At 50.2% G+C, this 15847-nt stretch overlaps 1 protein-coding gene across 1 annotated transcript in view; it reads right to left on the bottom strand.

Moving 5' to 3' along the window:
* STK10 (serine/threonine kinase 10) overlaps positions 1–15847 on the bottom strand; it is a 52009-nt gene that overhangs the window by 23670 nt on the left and 12492 nt on the right. Inside the window, exon 2 of the mRNA XM_074916163.1 lies at positions 15285–15449. Within this exon, the coding sequence (XP_074772264.1) occupies positions 15285–15449 (165 nt within the window). The remainder of the gene's footprint in view (positions 1–15284; positions 15450–15847) is intronic.

The following is a 15847-nucleotide window of genomic DNA, read 5'->3' as shown; positions in this document are numbered from 1 at the left end:
TTGAATTCAAACAGTCCCAAAACTTCAAACAACCCATCCCAAGCAGCTGCTGACATGGCCTTTGCCATCCAGGTGACTCAGGTGCTTTCATTGCTAATGCTCAGCAAGCAGATTTACAGTTTCTGCCTCTTTGTTGTCCCAACTAAATGAAGTCCCCTGGAATCTCCAACAGCCCCTCCTACACAGCCTCCAGATTGAACAATGTGATTTTGAGTGGCAAGACACATGGAGGGCAGCCAGCTGGGTGACAGCCACAGCCACACTGGTCAGCAGAGCCCCCAGGAGCCCAGCGTGGCCCCCCTTGGGCAGATGCTGCGCTGATGCTTCCTACCAGGGGCACAGCTGGCACAGCTGAAGTGTCAGACACACTGAGCTTGTAAATGGGGAAGGGCCCAAGACAACACACCTTACTCTGGATCTGCATGGGATACATTTCATCTCTTAAAGTTTCGTTTGGGTTCACATCTAGCAATGAGAAAATTAAGGAAATCAGTCCATCTGAACCAGCATTACTGTGTATGTTTATGCAGGCACAGCAGGCTGTGAGCCAGCCAACTGGGAATATGGGAAATATAGATAACTAAAAAATATGCATTTTCAACAAGGGCAGAGATGCCAAAGAATAATTAGGGGTGTGGTCAGCTTGTCTGAACATCCAAAAATCTAATGGGCTCGTTTCAGCCCAGAAAATCTGACTTAAACAAATGGAACTGGCAATCCCATAGCTCATACACCAGGACACTTCCTTCCAGGAGCAGGGCCAGCCTGAGAAACACTTTACCATTGAGGCAGGTAGGAAGACAGGCCCGATGGCAGCAGCACACAGCAGTCTCTGTGTGCAAACTGGGGGCTGCAGGGAGCTCGGGGAGAGCAGAGGCTGAGCAGGCACCCTCCCCAGCCCCGCAGCAGGGAGGGGGACGGGACGGTGGTTGCTGACACCCTGGGGCGGGCAGCTTGCCGCTTTGGCTGCGATGAGGAACGAGCTGGGAGTATCCTAGAAGAGAGCTGTTAACAAGAGTCTGTGCATCTGTGCAGCCAGGAGGCTGGTGATTTACCCAAGGTCTGCAAAGAGTTTAACTCCTTGCTTAGGACTGTTTCCATGTGCTTTCACATATGGGCTGAATACTCCTTTACTGAGATGTCCCCAAGCCACAGCTGGAGCAGTAATGGCTCTAATGACAGTGGCAATCTCAGTGCTGCACTTTGCTTCTCAACACTGGGCTGCTGCCTGCACTGTGCTCAACTGCCCCCAGTAACCCCCCTGCCACCTGCAAGACCTAGGAACGAGCACAGGGCTCACTGCAGAGGCACAGCAGCACCCCAAAACAGAGATTTCATGCACCTGGGCCCAAAAAAGCTCCCGTGGTCTTTTGAACCAGAGATACAAGGCCCGTGGGGGGGGGTCTGCCCCAATGCTGACGTCCCAAAAGCAGCTCCTTCACACTAGAGTGGAGGGGAGCGCCCAGACCTCCTCCTCCTCCTTCCGCTTGGGGTCCGGGCGATGGGGGTCTGAACGTCCAGCCTAGAACAAGGCTGGAGCAAACATCCTGTTTATAATGATTTCCTCTGCACAAGAAATCCAGGGACTTCCTCGCTGAAGGCTGCTCAGCCCCTCCGCGGCGCTGGGCTGCCAGCAGGACACGCAGCAGCAAGAGCAGCTCTCTCCCTCCTGCTGCCACCTCAAAGCTGTTATAAAACCCAAGGGTTACACAGTATGGGCATTTTAGTTTTCAGTCCACAGGCAGTTGCAGCTACACCTCTCGGGCACACGCAAATTTCACTGCTCGCTCCCACCACCGAGCTATCTGAGCGACACGACAGACTGACGGCTGCCTTACAGCACAGCCAGAGCCTCGCGGTCTCAGCTCCGACACCACAGCCAAGAAACCCAGCCACCGCGCTGGGCTCATTCACAGCTCGACAGGGACACACGAGCTGCACGCACAGGAACAGATTTGGGCAGCTGGTTTACAGACAGAGAAAGGAACCCACTCTTGCTACCTCTCAAAACTTTCGTACTACAGTTTGAGCACTGCTATTTCAAGAAAAAAAAAAAGGGCCCTTTTCACCTATACCTTTAGTGAAACAGCATAAATGAAGAGGTCTGCATGTAGAAGCCACATAATCCTTCCCTTGCAAGAAACTTTTACATGAGCAAAATAAAATTTAAACTGCAATTTGAAAGCAAAAGTCCACTCAAGTTTAAGGGCTTTGCTGGTGACCTTGATTCTTCCCATGCGTCACCCTAATCCTGCCTTTAGGCACTGCAGGACCTGGAAGCATTGTGTAGCCCAAGTGGGAGCAGGACACGCAGAGCGGGCTGGGGTTCCTTTCTGGGCTGCTCAGGGAGTAAGTGACTGCCTGGGAGGGGAGGAAGCAGGGTCCAGTGAGCCTGGGGTTGCCCAGGACAATAAATATACATACATATGTATGAAACAGCTCTGGATTAAATTAAGTGCTCTTAAAGACACAGGTCTTTAAGTTGTACCTGAGCAAGGAGGCACCATACATCATGAAAAATTATTACATGACTTTGCAGCAGATTGGACATTGTGAAATCCCCTGGCACCTCACACCAGACACCAGAGAGACACCAACCCATAACACACATCTAGGACAGATGAGAGCCCAGTGCAGTTTCTGGGTCAACAAACCAGGAGCAGCATCTCCTGTTCAGGCACCGGGGTCCTCCCTGGTAGGACTGAGAACCTCCTAATTCCTCCCACCCTGGGCAGGGTTGGTCCTGTCTCTTGGGTGTGTTTGAACTCCTAGAACTTTCTACATTAAAAAAAAAAAAAAAAGCTTATCTTGAAAGGTATTTTAACCAAACACTGCACAGTCACCACGGGTGGAACAGCTGATGTCCCTGAACTGAGGTTTGTAACTGAAGCCCAAATAAGAGGAGAGGACACACCCTCAGCCCAGCTCTTACTCATCCGATTGGCATGTCAGAGGGCAGAGGCCCATGAACTGTTCTCTCTGCAGCAGTGCTGGAGAAATGCCTCTTCCAATCAGAAAGGAGAGGGGGGGGAGCAGTAGGAGAAAAAGCCATCAGCTGGGAAAGTTGGGGGCTGCTCATCTCATCGGTGGCAGCCCTGGGCAGCCAGGCATTTCCCACGAGCACAGCAGGCTGCGCAGGGAGGCCACCAGGTCCCCTTTGGATGGAGGAGCCCTTGGCCAGCAGCCCAGTCACTCCCACGTCACTGGAGGTGACGGGCGCCTGCAGGCTTTTCCTGTGACTTTGCTGGTTTTGCAGTTGCACACTGAATAGCCCAATTACTTTGGAGCCCTAGTGGTGCTCCAAAGCACCCAGACCGTTACTAGATGGGCGCACACCATGCTAAGCACTGCAACCACCCAGCCACTTCCCTTCCCACCGAGCCCTGAGCATCAGCACCAGCGGGCACGGGAGGTTGCTTATGTCCCTCGGATCCATCTGCCCCCAGATCCACCCTGCCTGGCCCAGAAACTGCTTCAAAACTGAAGTACTTCAGCAATTTCCTCTTCTAATCTGCAGCAGAGGGTTTCATTTTGTGTGTTTAAGCAGCTGCTTGCTGCCAGGGAGAAGGTAACCCTCAGCATCCTGCTGCCGCGGCAGCCTCCATCACCCACGTGCAGCCTTGTGGCTCTGCCACGTTTGTGGGGCACTTAGAGGCGTCCTCGTCACCCACAGTGGAAAGCACCCCCCAGCACAGCTGCCAGCTCTCCTGCCTTGTATTGGCACAGAGGGACTAGGGAGATAAGAAAAGTACATGTGGTAAAGAAAACTGTGCTCCATTTTTAGATTGAGCTGGCGAAGGGAAACGCTCTCCAGGTTGTCTCCTTGCCAGCCACCGCACCCGTCCCACCTGCCCTCTCTCCAGGATGCCGACTTGGCACAAAGCTCCTGGAGGGATGCTACCATGAGCAGCAGTCACTTCCACCTCACTCTGCTCCAACTTTGAGCAGGGCACAGATTGGAGCCAGGTGTGCCACAACCAGCCTCAGCCACACTCATCATCAGAGGTTTCGGTCCTCCTCTGCAGAGCTGCCTGCAGGGAGACTGCAGTGGGAGGAGGGCAGCAGGTCCCTGGGCTGTCCTTGTGCAGACCTGGGAGGGAGAGGCCAGGGGCAGATGTGCCAGTGTGGGTACTGCAGCGGGGAGAGCTGGGCTTTTCTGGCATTGCCCACCCACTTACAGGAAAAGCAGAAGAAACACAGCAAACAGCAACCGCTCCTGTGATTCAGAGGCCACATGGCAGGGTGGGGGGCAGAAATCCTTCGCATTCAGCAAAAATGCAACAAAGGGAAAGAGAAAAGAGAAACAGCCAGAGTGAGTCGGGGGCCCTGGCTGCCTCCGGGCTCTCCTGTGCTGCACAAAGAGATGAGCTGCCCAATGTGAAGGGTGGATGGGGTGGACTGTTAACAGGGACTCCCACCTACAAAACCTCGATGCCCCCAGCTGCTGTCAGCATTCCCCACACTGCCTGCCATTGTAGTCACCCCTCCTGCCGGGCTGATCTGCCAACTCAGTGATGCTGCAAGCTGAAGCCCACCCTTCCTCACAGTGCATCCAGGCAACGGACACCGCTTTCGAAGCCACCTCACATAGGAGGCACCAGCTTCCTCAGCCCCACAACAAGCCCCAGCACAGGGGAGCGAGAGGATCCTGCTGGTGCTTGGGTGTGGGAGCAAAGGAGGAAAGAACCCCCCTTACAGTGAATTTTACAAAGCCGCTTTTCAGGCTACAGCAGGAGAGCAGGCCCTGCTTTACTGTAAGGGGATTGCCCAAAGGGGGAAGTCTGGATCCTCCTCCCACCGCAGCAAAACTGGTGGCCAGGAGGCGAGAAGGCAGCCAAGGCAGCACTTCGAGGCAGCATCACCTCGGGTGAAAACCACAAGGCATGTACCACTGCCCAGATTTCAACAGACAGCCACATTGAGTAACAGCCGCTGCCTCTGCAGCTGCAGAGCCCTTCCCCTCTCCCCACCAGCCCCCGCGTGGAGCACAGGCAGGTTGGTCCCTCCCGCAGAACCCCCAGCCCCATCGGGGTGGCTCGCTGAGCTCCCTGCACCGCGGCCACTGAGGGCGAAGGCTTTGGCCACGAAACCCGGTGCCGCCCTTCCACTGTGAGAAGGCACTCGCGGCCTGCGGCGCCTTCCTCTACACAGCAAATATGCAGGCGGGCGTCTCAGGGTGCCGGCAACACGTGAGACCTTGTACCCCAATCCCTAGTAGCATGGGAGGAGCCCACCTTGGGAACAGCACCCCTGTGTGAGCCACCCCAACCCACCCAAAACATTTCCTGGCTTCAGTAGGAAAGAGTCTTCTCTCAGCACACCAAGCCCAGGGCAGGACCGGGGTTCCTGGTGACCCCTCACACCAGCACCACGGCACACGTAGAACAGGATGACTCCCCTGGCGTCACAGGCAGTGTAGGGAAGGCAGGAGGGGCAGGAGGAAACTGTCTGGACCTCTCCATCTGTGACAGGGCATGGAGGAGTCACAGCAAGGTGGGTCTCTCCTGGCATTTGGATCATGCACCATGGGCAAGAAAGGCTCCTTCCCGGTCCCTGCAGGAGCAGTGGGAAGCCGAGAGCCCAGAGAGTCTCTAGGGCTTTTGGTCTCAACTCAGAGGCAGAGGAGACAGAGCAAGTCCAGGAAAGCATCTTCCTACTGTCCTCAGTCCTGGTTATAGAAGAGCAGAAAGTTTCCTGCCCCGTTACCTGCAACGGTTGTGCATTAGCTACTGAACACCAGCTTTCCCATCCAGTTCTTCAGTATCAAAGTCACCCAGCAGCTTTCTGGTGGCCATCCCACTCAGCTGCTCAGCCCCATAATACACATGCTGTGGAAAATAAAGGACAGAGGCAACAGCTACCTCTGTTCTCAAACTCTGCACATTACTGTAGCACCGAGAGGACTCAGACAAGGTCAGGAGCATCTGGAATGGGGACCAAGATCTGCACAAAACCTGTGGAGGGGACGCCCCTGGTCCAGCAACACTGGCTGCAGCAAATATGAAGTGTAGCACAGAGAATACAGATGGCCATTTTTCCAAAAGGCACCCAGATAAATGATGGATCCAGACCTCAAGCTCCATCCTGAGACCACCCTTTACCAGAGACACATGGGCAAAGTGTAGTCCTGCAAGCAGAGCACCCACATGGGATGTAGATGGCAACCTCCACGTGTACCCTAAGACGCCAGCACCGCTTCCACAGCCTGGCCAGATACGTGGGAAGGCCAGATGCTCTCCCCATGAACAGCTCATATCCAGCCCCACTCATCTGTCGAGCTTTCACCTGCACCCGATGCCTCCAAACACCTGAGCACGGGGTGAAGAGTCACCCCACTTGGCTCCATCTCCTGTCCCTCCAAGCCTATCATGTCCTCCGGGCTGATGGGCTGAGCCCATCCTCATGGCTCCAGCAAAAACTTTGGGCACATATCTACCTCCCAGAACTGAAAAGGAGCTTCAGCTTCTGAGCAACACAAACCTCAGAGGACAGTCATTCCTTGCTGGTGGAAAGAACGTGGAGATATATTTAGGCACAGAAACCGCATTTAGTCACAGTCAAGGGGCATGTCCTTTACTCCATCTCTTTGACATCTGAACCCAAGTTCTGGTGGTTAATGGCGAAGCTATGCTGTCTTGCCAGCTGCAAGAGGAGGCAAGGACAACAATGCCAGACCAGGAGCAGCTCCCCTCTTCCCCTCATAGCACAGGGGCGTGCAGGACCACAAGGGGCTGGTTTTGGGGAGCACCACCTTGGTTTTTAAATACCATTTGGTCAGATCTACTCTCTCCTTTAAAATCAAGAGTCGTGCTGACCAGCGAAATTTTGTTTGTAAGTGCGTCAAGTCACCCCATTATCTCAGCCAGCCTGCCCTGCTCTGACTGAAGTCCAAGGATTAAGTTTACATTACGGAGCGGAGGGAGGAGGTGGATCTCATTCCTACGCCCGCCTAACTTGGTGCCTTTCCTGCCACCCTCCTGCCCAATGCTTTTCACCCACCACATGCCAAAAGGCTGGAAGAAAATGGGGAACAGATTAAGCCAGCGCTGCTTGTAAGCCAGATGGGTTGATTCAAAGCAAGGCTGAGCTGCTCCAGCTAATTGCCAGGGGCTGAAAACACAGCAAGCCACTACAGCAGCCTGCTGTGCACCGAGGACACACGCTGTCCTTCCCAATCTCATTTCTAGAGCCCCATGAGGCCAGCATGCCACCAATGCAAGAGGGGACAAACATCCAGGAACCAGCAGCACCTGCAAAAGTCATCAGCTCCGGGCTCCTCTCCGGCTGCAGCCAGCCCGCTGCACACAGTGGAGAGGCCATAAAACAATACAAAAAAGCCACCAGAAGCCTCTTTGCTGCCACAGCAGAGCACAAATGTCAACAGCTTGTCTGACATGGCAAGTATGCTGTAGGTGGAAGCAAAATAATTAGCTCTCTGTAAGAGAGTGCTCCAAGCTTGCCAATTTTCCCTTACAGACAAGGACACTATTCAGAGACTTTAAATATAATAAACCTTTTCTCCCCCCTTTTCTGAACAAAATAACCTACAGAGAAAAATATTTAAAATAAATTAAAAAAAAAAGAGGCCGTTCCCATAACAAGCGGGGGAAAGCAGCAGCAAGTGAGGAAACCTAAGGCTTACAGAATTTCAGAGCAGGAAGGCCTTATCAAGAACAAAGATAACACTGCATACTCCTCTTGAAACGCAGAGCTCCCTGCTATTCACAGAGAGACTGGGGATGAGTTCTTCACATCTAAATCATTCTGAGATGACAAAATATTTCCTTGAACTACCCCCCCGACAGGCTAGCAGCAATATTCCCATTACTACTGTAATTTTGACAGAACAAATCAAAACTCCTTTTAGTTTAACCAAATGGTTTTGACATTGCAAAAAGCATCCTCCCCCTTGCTAGAATCATACAGGGCATTTAGCTTCTTTTAACAAGGGCTGATATCTGGCTTCTTTGAATTCACCATCCCAACTTGCTAATCAGTATCCCAGAGGGATAAGAATCCAAGAATACCCATGGCCAGTGAACGCAAACTGCTACGAGGTGCAGAGCAGAGAGGGTCAGCACAGCTGCAACCAGGCAGTGGTACCTGAGATGCCAAGTGCTGCGGGAAGGGTTAATTACAACACGCACAGGCTCGTTCATGAGCTCTCCCTTCAGGGACCAGACCACCACACGCTCCAAGCACTCCGGGCTCCCATGGTCATGCTCTGTGGAGCAGGGACAGTGGGAGGAAGGCCAGCACTTGTTTGCTATAGAAACCAGAAAAACACCCTGGTGATGGCTCTGTGCCCCGGCACAGGGCAAAGCCTTTGCTGCTTAGAGGGCTGTGACTGGGATCCCCCTTCTCACATCAAATGAATCAGTATTTCGAGGCCACTCAGTTCACCAACAGCATGTTACTGGATAGGCAGCAAAATGCAGAAAATCCTTTCAAATAGAAATAGCTAAAAAGAACAAGTTGTTTCTTCGGTTGGAAGATTCATCAATCTCAAGGACCCCAAGTTTGTGCCAGCAACTAAAATAGATGATGCATTTCAGAAGCACAGAGCTCACTGCGAGAGCTAGAGTTTGACCTAGGACAAGCTTCTTGATGTCATTTTTAACAGTCAGCAGCTCTAACACAAAGCCTCAAAGCCTTGCCTGGCCAGGAGGATGACTCGTTGAAGGGGTGGCAAAGGATTTCACAAGTTTTGCACTCCTGCCTGGCATCTCCCTAGAAACAATTATTTGTTCTGATTATCCCCAAATTCACAGCCCAAGGTGCCTGGATTCATCACACAAGATGAGAGAATTGCTATTTAACTGTTCACTGAGGACTTTGAAGTCAGTGTAAACCTCCCCAAGCCATAAGGTCTGCAAAAGGCCATCCCTCCCTCCCAAATGACAACTTCCAGGCTATATCTGAAATAAAATAAAGAAGTCTAAACCTGCAATCCATCACTCGTTCCAGGGCACAGGCTGAAGCTAGGTTTCAAGGGCACTGTCTCCTATACACAGGTAGTTCATAAATATTAATTTATATGCAAACATTGTTCCTTAGCATTTCCCTTGGTAAGCCAGCCAAGTGTGAATGTGGCTTATTGCGATTCATTTCCAAACAAAGTTCTGAAGTGCTTTGAAAACTGATTTGCTTATAGGCTTCTTGTCTGCTGCTTTCTTTTCATAAAACTATGACCTTATGGTTATAACCCTGGACTGGAATTCAGTACATAAGACTTATTCCCAAGTACCATTTACCTACTGGGTAAACTTTATGCAAATTCTTGTCTGTGCCTCTGCTCCCCCTTCTAATGACCAGGATAACGACACCAGGTTTCTTTATAAAAGCATTCCGTGGTGTGTAGATGACAAGGCTATGTAGTCACAAAGCATTATTATTGCTACAATAACCTTTTCTTGCAACGTTAACCTGTATAAAGGATGGTAGACAAAGGCTTCTATTCTAGTTTGCCATTTGTCATGTTGCTACCTGTAGAAGTGCTCTTGAACTTGGCTGGGCTATGGTAATTTGCCTTCTGCATAAGTCGTTCTTGGTGGTTGATCAAAATCACTTTGTTTCCATCCCTGCTTTAAGGGAAAGCCCCAGTTTTACCCAGAATAGGATTTCCAGTGACTTGCCAGGAGTCTGAAAGCTAAAGCTCATGTTCACAAGACAGAACAGACACGTTGGTCCCATGCTACCCACTGCCCAGCTTTACAGCAGAGAGGAGGGCAGAAGACAGCTCAGACCTCCATCTCTTTGGGAAAGACAGTAAACAACCTGCATAAAGGCAAGGCAGAGAGAAGCCTTACTGCTTCACAGGCAGACAGCGAGTGGCAGGGAGGGAAGGGAGGATGCCACCCAGACACCTGCTCTACAGCGTCCTGGCTGTCAAAGACACAGTCCCAAGGTCAGAGCAGAAGTGATCACCCACTCAAGTCAATTATGCTACTCTGAACAGCAAATTGCTTGACCCTGGAAACCCAGGGAAGCATCAGAAAAACCATGGGGCTACATCGCTATTTCCAGTGTCCAGCTCTGGCCAAGATGATGTGCATCCAGCCGACTCTAAGGACAGGGAGGGGACACAGGGATATCCCTGCAGCACTCCCAGCCTCTTGGGGCACAGTGATGCCCTGTCCTGGTGTGTGCAGATGTCTGCCCACATCTGCTCCTCACCTACCCACCCTGCAGAAGTTATGGGTGTTGCTTTGCAGTTCTGCCTGAATTCTGGACTGATAGGAATTTAGAAACCGGATCAGAAACACCACCCCCACACCAGTTTGCTCAGTGGGGCTTATCCTGCAGCAGCTCATGCGTACCAGAGCATGGCCCCGCCAGCAGCACGGAGCTGTGTGCTCTCAGGACACAGCCAGATCGGGCATGGATTTAAGTTTCTGCAGTTGGCTGAAGGGAGGAAGAGAAAGGAAAGGGTTGTTCCCGGAGGACATTGGCTAGCTGGTCTGCAGGTTTGGGATCACTTTGTTCTGGGTCTCTCCTCCGCTGTGTGCAAGCACTACCTGCACTTCGACACTCATGAGCTGCAACAACTGTTCAAGCACTTTGGGGGGAAGTTTGGTACAAAGCTTTAGGAGCAGGAAGCCAAGCAGGAAGGGCCAGTTTAGACTGCAACTCTTCTGCCAAGTGACATTTTAAAGGGACATGAATAGCCCTCAGACTCCTCAGAGACAGATGACCGAGAAGCCAGGCGAGCCCTGGTCTGGTACAACGTTCACATGAAGGGGTCCCCCACAGGCATCCAGTCACAGATCAGGCTGCTCACCCTGCAAGGCATTCCTGCAAGGTGGAATAACCTCCCCTTGCTAAGGAACACCTTAGAGAATCTGATACTGTTATCAGCTTTCTTTTTTGTTTGTTTTAAATAAAAGGTATTTCCAACTTAAGAGAATTAAAAGCTGCAGATGCTTTACATAGCCCAGCAGTCTAGTGCATGGGATAATGAACATTTCTTTATGATACTGGATTTTCAAGAATGCCCAAATCCCCAGTCATCACCCATATCAAAGAGGTAGCAATCCAAAAAATCCCTGGCTAAACAGGTCAGGGCCTGCCCACAGAAAATGCAAAACACTTTTTTAAGGGAAGTACAAAGACTAGCTACAAAGCTGGTGTCTATCTGCAAGCTATACAAGTTACATACCCACACAGCGGGCCACTGAGAAGAAACTCTAAGCTGATTAATTTAGCCATCCCCAAAATGCTCCGGCAAGGGTTACCTGCATGGCACAGCGACTTTTGCTTTGATCTCCAGGAAATGTCTGTTTATTCAAAAGCCTGTTTGCTATAGCAACCACGGTTTATAGAAAAGGAGGGAGGGGGAAGAGAAATCCCCAGTGCTTTGCTACAAGAGTTGTACCACCACTGGCAGAGTCTTGAGGTTAAGCATCTGGGGCCAAATGACATTTCAACTAACTTCCAGAGAACCCGGCAGACTCCATGCTGGAGCATCTCGACAGGCTGCTGCAGGAGAGTCCCAAGTTTCCACAGATCAGCTGCCGCAGTGTGTTGGGCTGTCCAGCAGAAATGTCCACTGGAAGCAGAGCTCTCCCACAGGAATGTTGGAGTTCAACACTCCGAACGAGACTCTCCTTCCCAGTCACCTTATTGCTCCTCTGTCTATGAGAGGAGACACTAGGAAGCAGAAGAAGCAAGAGATCAAAAGTTCCTCCCTTCCTTTGAGGTTTCAGTCTTTTTGTGTTGTTCTGAAAGGAAAAAAAAAAACAACAAAACAAACCACATAACCCTCAAGAGGGACACAACACACAAGGTCTGTTGCTCTTCCTTCCCATGTACTAATAATTATCAGCACAAATTCAGCAGCATTGATTGTAAGCATTTAAAACCCATACCATAGTCCCAATCCTCATCCACACAACAGCTTTAAAAAGTCCGTTCTTAAAGTTGCATGTATATCAGATGAGGGGGATTTGCCTTTGTGTTTCCAAGTCCTACATCGCATTTCAGGGAAAAAAGACTTTAAAATGTGGCCTAGCCACAAGGACTCAAACCAGACTTTTTTTTTTTTCATAACATGAGATTCTCAGCTTTCATTCAGTGCCCCATTTCCAGCAGCTGGGATTTATGCAAAAGAACATCAAATGCCACAGGGCTTATAATAAAAATAAAATAAAATCATGAAAGTTCCCACCACTGCAGTTTTGCAAGCCTCCCCAGGCTGTTTTCAACCAGCACAAGACTGCTTGGCATCTGCCACGAGCAAAGAAAAGAAGGTGGAGGGGAAATGATGAGATAGCAACTGTTGGTGCAGGCACAGCATCTCTGCAGCGCTGAGGAAGTTCATGCTGGATGCTGTCATCTCATCGGTTATATTCCTGGGGACTCACTGGGGTCCTCCAAGCCCTTGCCTGTGGCTTGCAGTGGGCTTCTGCTCTGTCCCAAGTGAGAACTGGGGTTCTCCTCCTTCAGTCTGACGCCAATCAGGTAAAAAAGCATGAGGAATTTGCTGGTTTATGCTTTCATTTCAGTGCTATGGATTTCAAAGCAGCTGCTGTAGGATAAGCCACTTCCCTTTGCACAGAAAGGTTTTTTGCTCCATAAATATTGCATGTCACCTTCTGGGTACTGAAACGCAAAGCCAAACCCTGGCAGAGAGGGGCCATGGGGACCTAATGGAGCTCAGGGTGGGACAAGGAAGCTTCTGCAGCAGCAGCCACCACTGAAGGCCAGGTTTCCTCACATATTTTCCTTGTTAGTTCAAGAGTCGGAGAACAGTCAACAGACTGATTTAGCAAGAGCCCTTCTCAGCGCTGAGCCCCTCTCAGCGCCGTTGGCTGAGACCGCTTGTGGCACAGACCAAGCCATAAATTATTCAGAGCCAAAGAGCTCCTTCCATCCAGGAGGTTGGGCACATCTGGAACCCTCACCAGCCTGTCTGCATGCTCCCACTCCTGCCCCTTTCTCACTTTGAACATTGCCTTTCCACGCCCGGCTGCGAGGACAAGGAAACCACAGCAGATCGCTGACCAGACACACACCCACAACAGTTTTACCCAAAGCCTGAGCCACTTGAAGCCAAAAATGCAGCAGAGTCCAGGCACCCATCGTGCAAATGGACCATTTGCAAATGGTCCAGCAAAACACTGGCTAAAACAACTGCATAGACAGAAATGGGGATGGGATATGGACAAGAACATGGAAGCTGGTGTTTATATTCGGGTGCAAATTTTCCCCAGCAGCACTGGTGACCAAGAAACAGAAGCCTTTGACTTTCGGAAAACCTGGTGGCGACTAGAAGCCTTCCAGAAGTATAACAGCCTGGCTTATTTACTTCCCTCAAAGCTAGTAAAACACTAGAGCATTAATAAGAACAGCCTGAGAATGAAATGCAAATGCCACTCAAATAATTAAATAAAGAGAACGATCCTCCTCCCAAAACAATGGATGGGGCTGTAACATCTACCCTCACGGGAGAGCTTCATACAGGAGGCTCTTGTTCCAGTAGCTTCAAAGAGGCTGTTTAATTTTAGTAGGTCAGCAAGCGTACGACATTACAAAGCACTTCTCAGACAAAAGCAGAGCTGAGGAGCTCTGCAATCCATTTTCCCCTCAGGAAGGAAGGCAAAGCTTCCTATTGCGGGGAGGCGGTGGAAGGGGAAAGGGGAGGGGGCTGACATTTCAGAGAGAACAAACTAGGCCAACGTATAAAACTCAGGCAGACCAGGCACAGAGGAGGGAGGTAAAAGCAGCATAACAGGGTGGAATATAAACCAGCCCCATCTCTCACCCAAGCTCAGTATATGTTTGCCTTTTTAATTTTGCTGAGATTAGTTTTGCTGCAGTTGCAATCTGTTCAAATCCCAAGTCCCCTCCTAAGAGAGATGTTTGCCTTTCACTTCCTTAGAAGGGTACATATTTACTTTGTTCTTTAACATAACCCAGGGCTCAGCATCACGATTAGCAGCCATCCAAATACCAAGTCTCTGGACAACCTGCAGCCCAGCTCCCTCAAAGCAAGAAGATGCACAGAAGGAAACGCTCAGCAGCAGGTACTGCAGCCCTCTGAGTGGGCTGTCACAGAGAAGTTGGGGGCTTTATTGATGGATTTTTAAATAAGGAGGTACACCAACACATGCAGACATTGCAAAAGGTGCTTGCTGAATAAGCACACGTTGCCCACAAAACCAGCACCTCTCCCGCACTGCTTAATGGAGAAACGACCTAGACATGGATTGTGTTATTCCAGACACAGCCCAGCTCAGCCTGTGGCTCCCTTGGCACAAGCAGGGACCAGTGGCTCTGACAGCTCAGCTCACACAAGTGCGAGTCTCAAAAGCTGAGATCTCTCTTTTTAACTATGGTAAGATTACCCTGGTAGGCCATGATGGTATGTGAAGCATTAAAAAGAGGAAGGAAAAAGGAAAGAGAGCTGCTGATTGCACTCTTTGACACTCTCCTGACTTGCCAGTAGTTATAAGAGGAGCAGCTGAACTGGGCAAGAAGATGGGTTTGATGGGTTTCACCTGATTTCCACTATCGTGACAGAGGCAGACCTGCACACACAGTTATTTGTGTCTAGCATGGGGCAAGTACCCAAGGGCACATGCCCTTACCCTCTCCAGCCCCCTGCACTCTTCCCATGGCAGGACACAGGAAGGTGCTTTTCACACTCACCTTCCTCTGCTGCCAGGGACTCAAAGAAAACAGTAGCCAGGGAAGAAAAAAAAAATATATATATATACACACACCTGCCAGGCTAGAGGAAGAGATGCAGGAACCTGATATTCCAGCTGCAGCACAACTAGCCATTGCACTAACCCACTGGATTGCATTTATGTCCCTGTGCCTCCACAGCCATAGGAAACAGAAGTCTTGCTATCAGTCCTCTGCATTACAGATGCTGTGCCAGAAATAAAGCAAAAATCAACAAACCTTCCATCTGAGCTTTCAAAAGAAGGACTGAGTGGGGAAGAGATACCCTTATCAGTGATGCACTTTCTACCTTTACAAACTCCAAATGGTAAAAAACCCAACAACTCCAGTTTTCACTTTACAGTCAAGATCCCTTGATCTTCCCTGGGCTATTTATAAAAAGTTTTAGTTGGAAGATAGATTGCCCATCAAAGAAAGTGGGGGAAAACCAGGCACTGTTCATGCAGTGAGTAGAGCACAGCTTGTGAGTCATTTTTAACTCACATTGATGCTTCCAGCTGCTCCAGAGGTTTTGCTTGGCCATAGGTTCAACATTTCCTCTCTGTAGAGTGAGAAACATGCAGCTATACAGGTCACACACAGCAACAGCCTCTTACCCAGAGCTTGCCATCCCAATAAAACGCTCCCAGCAGCTTGACGATGTGCCGGTGATTGCAGGTCGCCAGTATTTCAATCTCCACCATGTAATCCTCAAGTTCATCTTCACTCTTTGTTTCAATGACTTTGGCAGCTGCTAAAGCACCGGTTTCCTTATTCTTAGCCTGCAAGACAAAACTGGCATGAGTACAAAGGCAAAGAGAGCCAGGAGCACATAGCACTTGCACCATTCCTGCTCTTCCAGTTCACGCTCAGCTTGACTGGTACCAGCCACAGCACAACCATGGAAACTTGAAGACGCATTTCTGCTTCCTAAACCTGCCCATAGCTTCACAGAGAGAATGAATGCTGTGTAAGGGCCAAAGCATCCTCCTTCCTCCCTCCAGTCTCTAATGCTCACAACACTTCCCATCATGTCGAGAAAAAGGCTTTTAGAAAACGAGATGCATCCTACTATTTGTAACATGAAAAAAATGGAAGGAAAACCCCTCAGAGTATAGAGGCTCTCTGCTATATAGGAACTATACTATAGTGATAGTTCCATTTAATGTAAGTCCCGAGG

This window comes from Athene noctua, chromosome 12 (genome assembly GCF_965140245.1).
Source record: "Athene noctua chromosome 12, bAthNoc1.hap1.1, whole genome shotgun sequence".
Classification (NCBI taxonomy): domain Eukaryota; kingdom Metazoa; phylum Chordata; class Aves; order Strigiformes; family Strigidae; genus Athene; species Athene noctua.
Note: the sequence above shows the minus strand (reverse complement) of the source record. Positions and strands in the feature narration are given on the sequence as shown.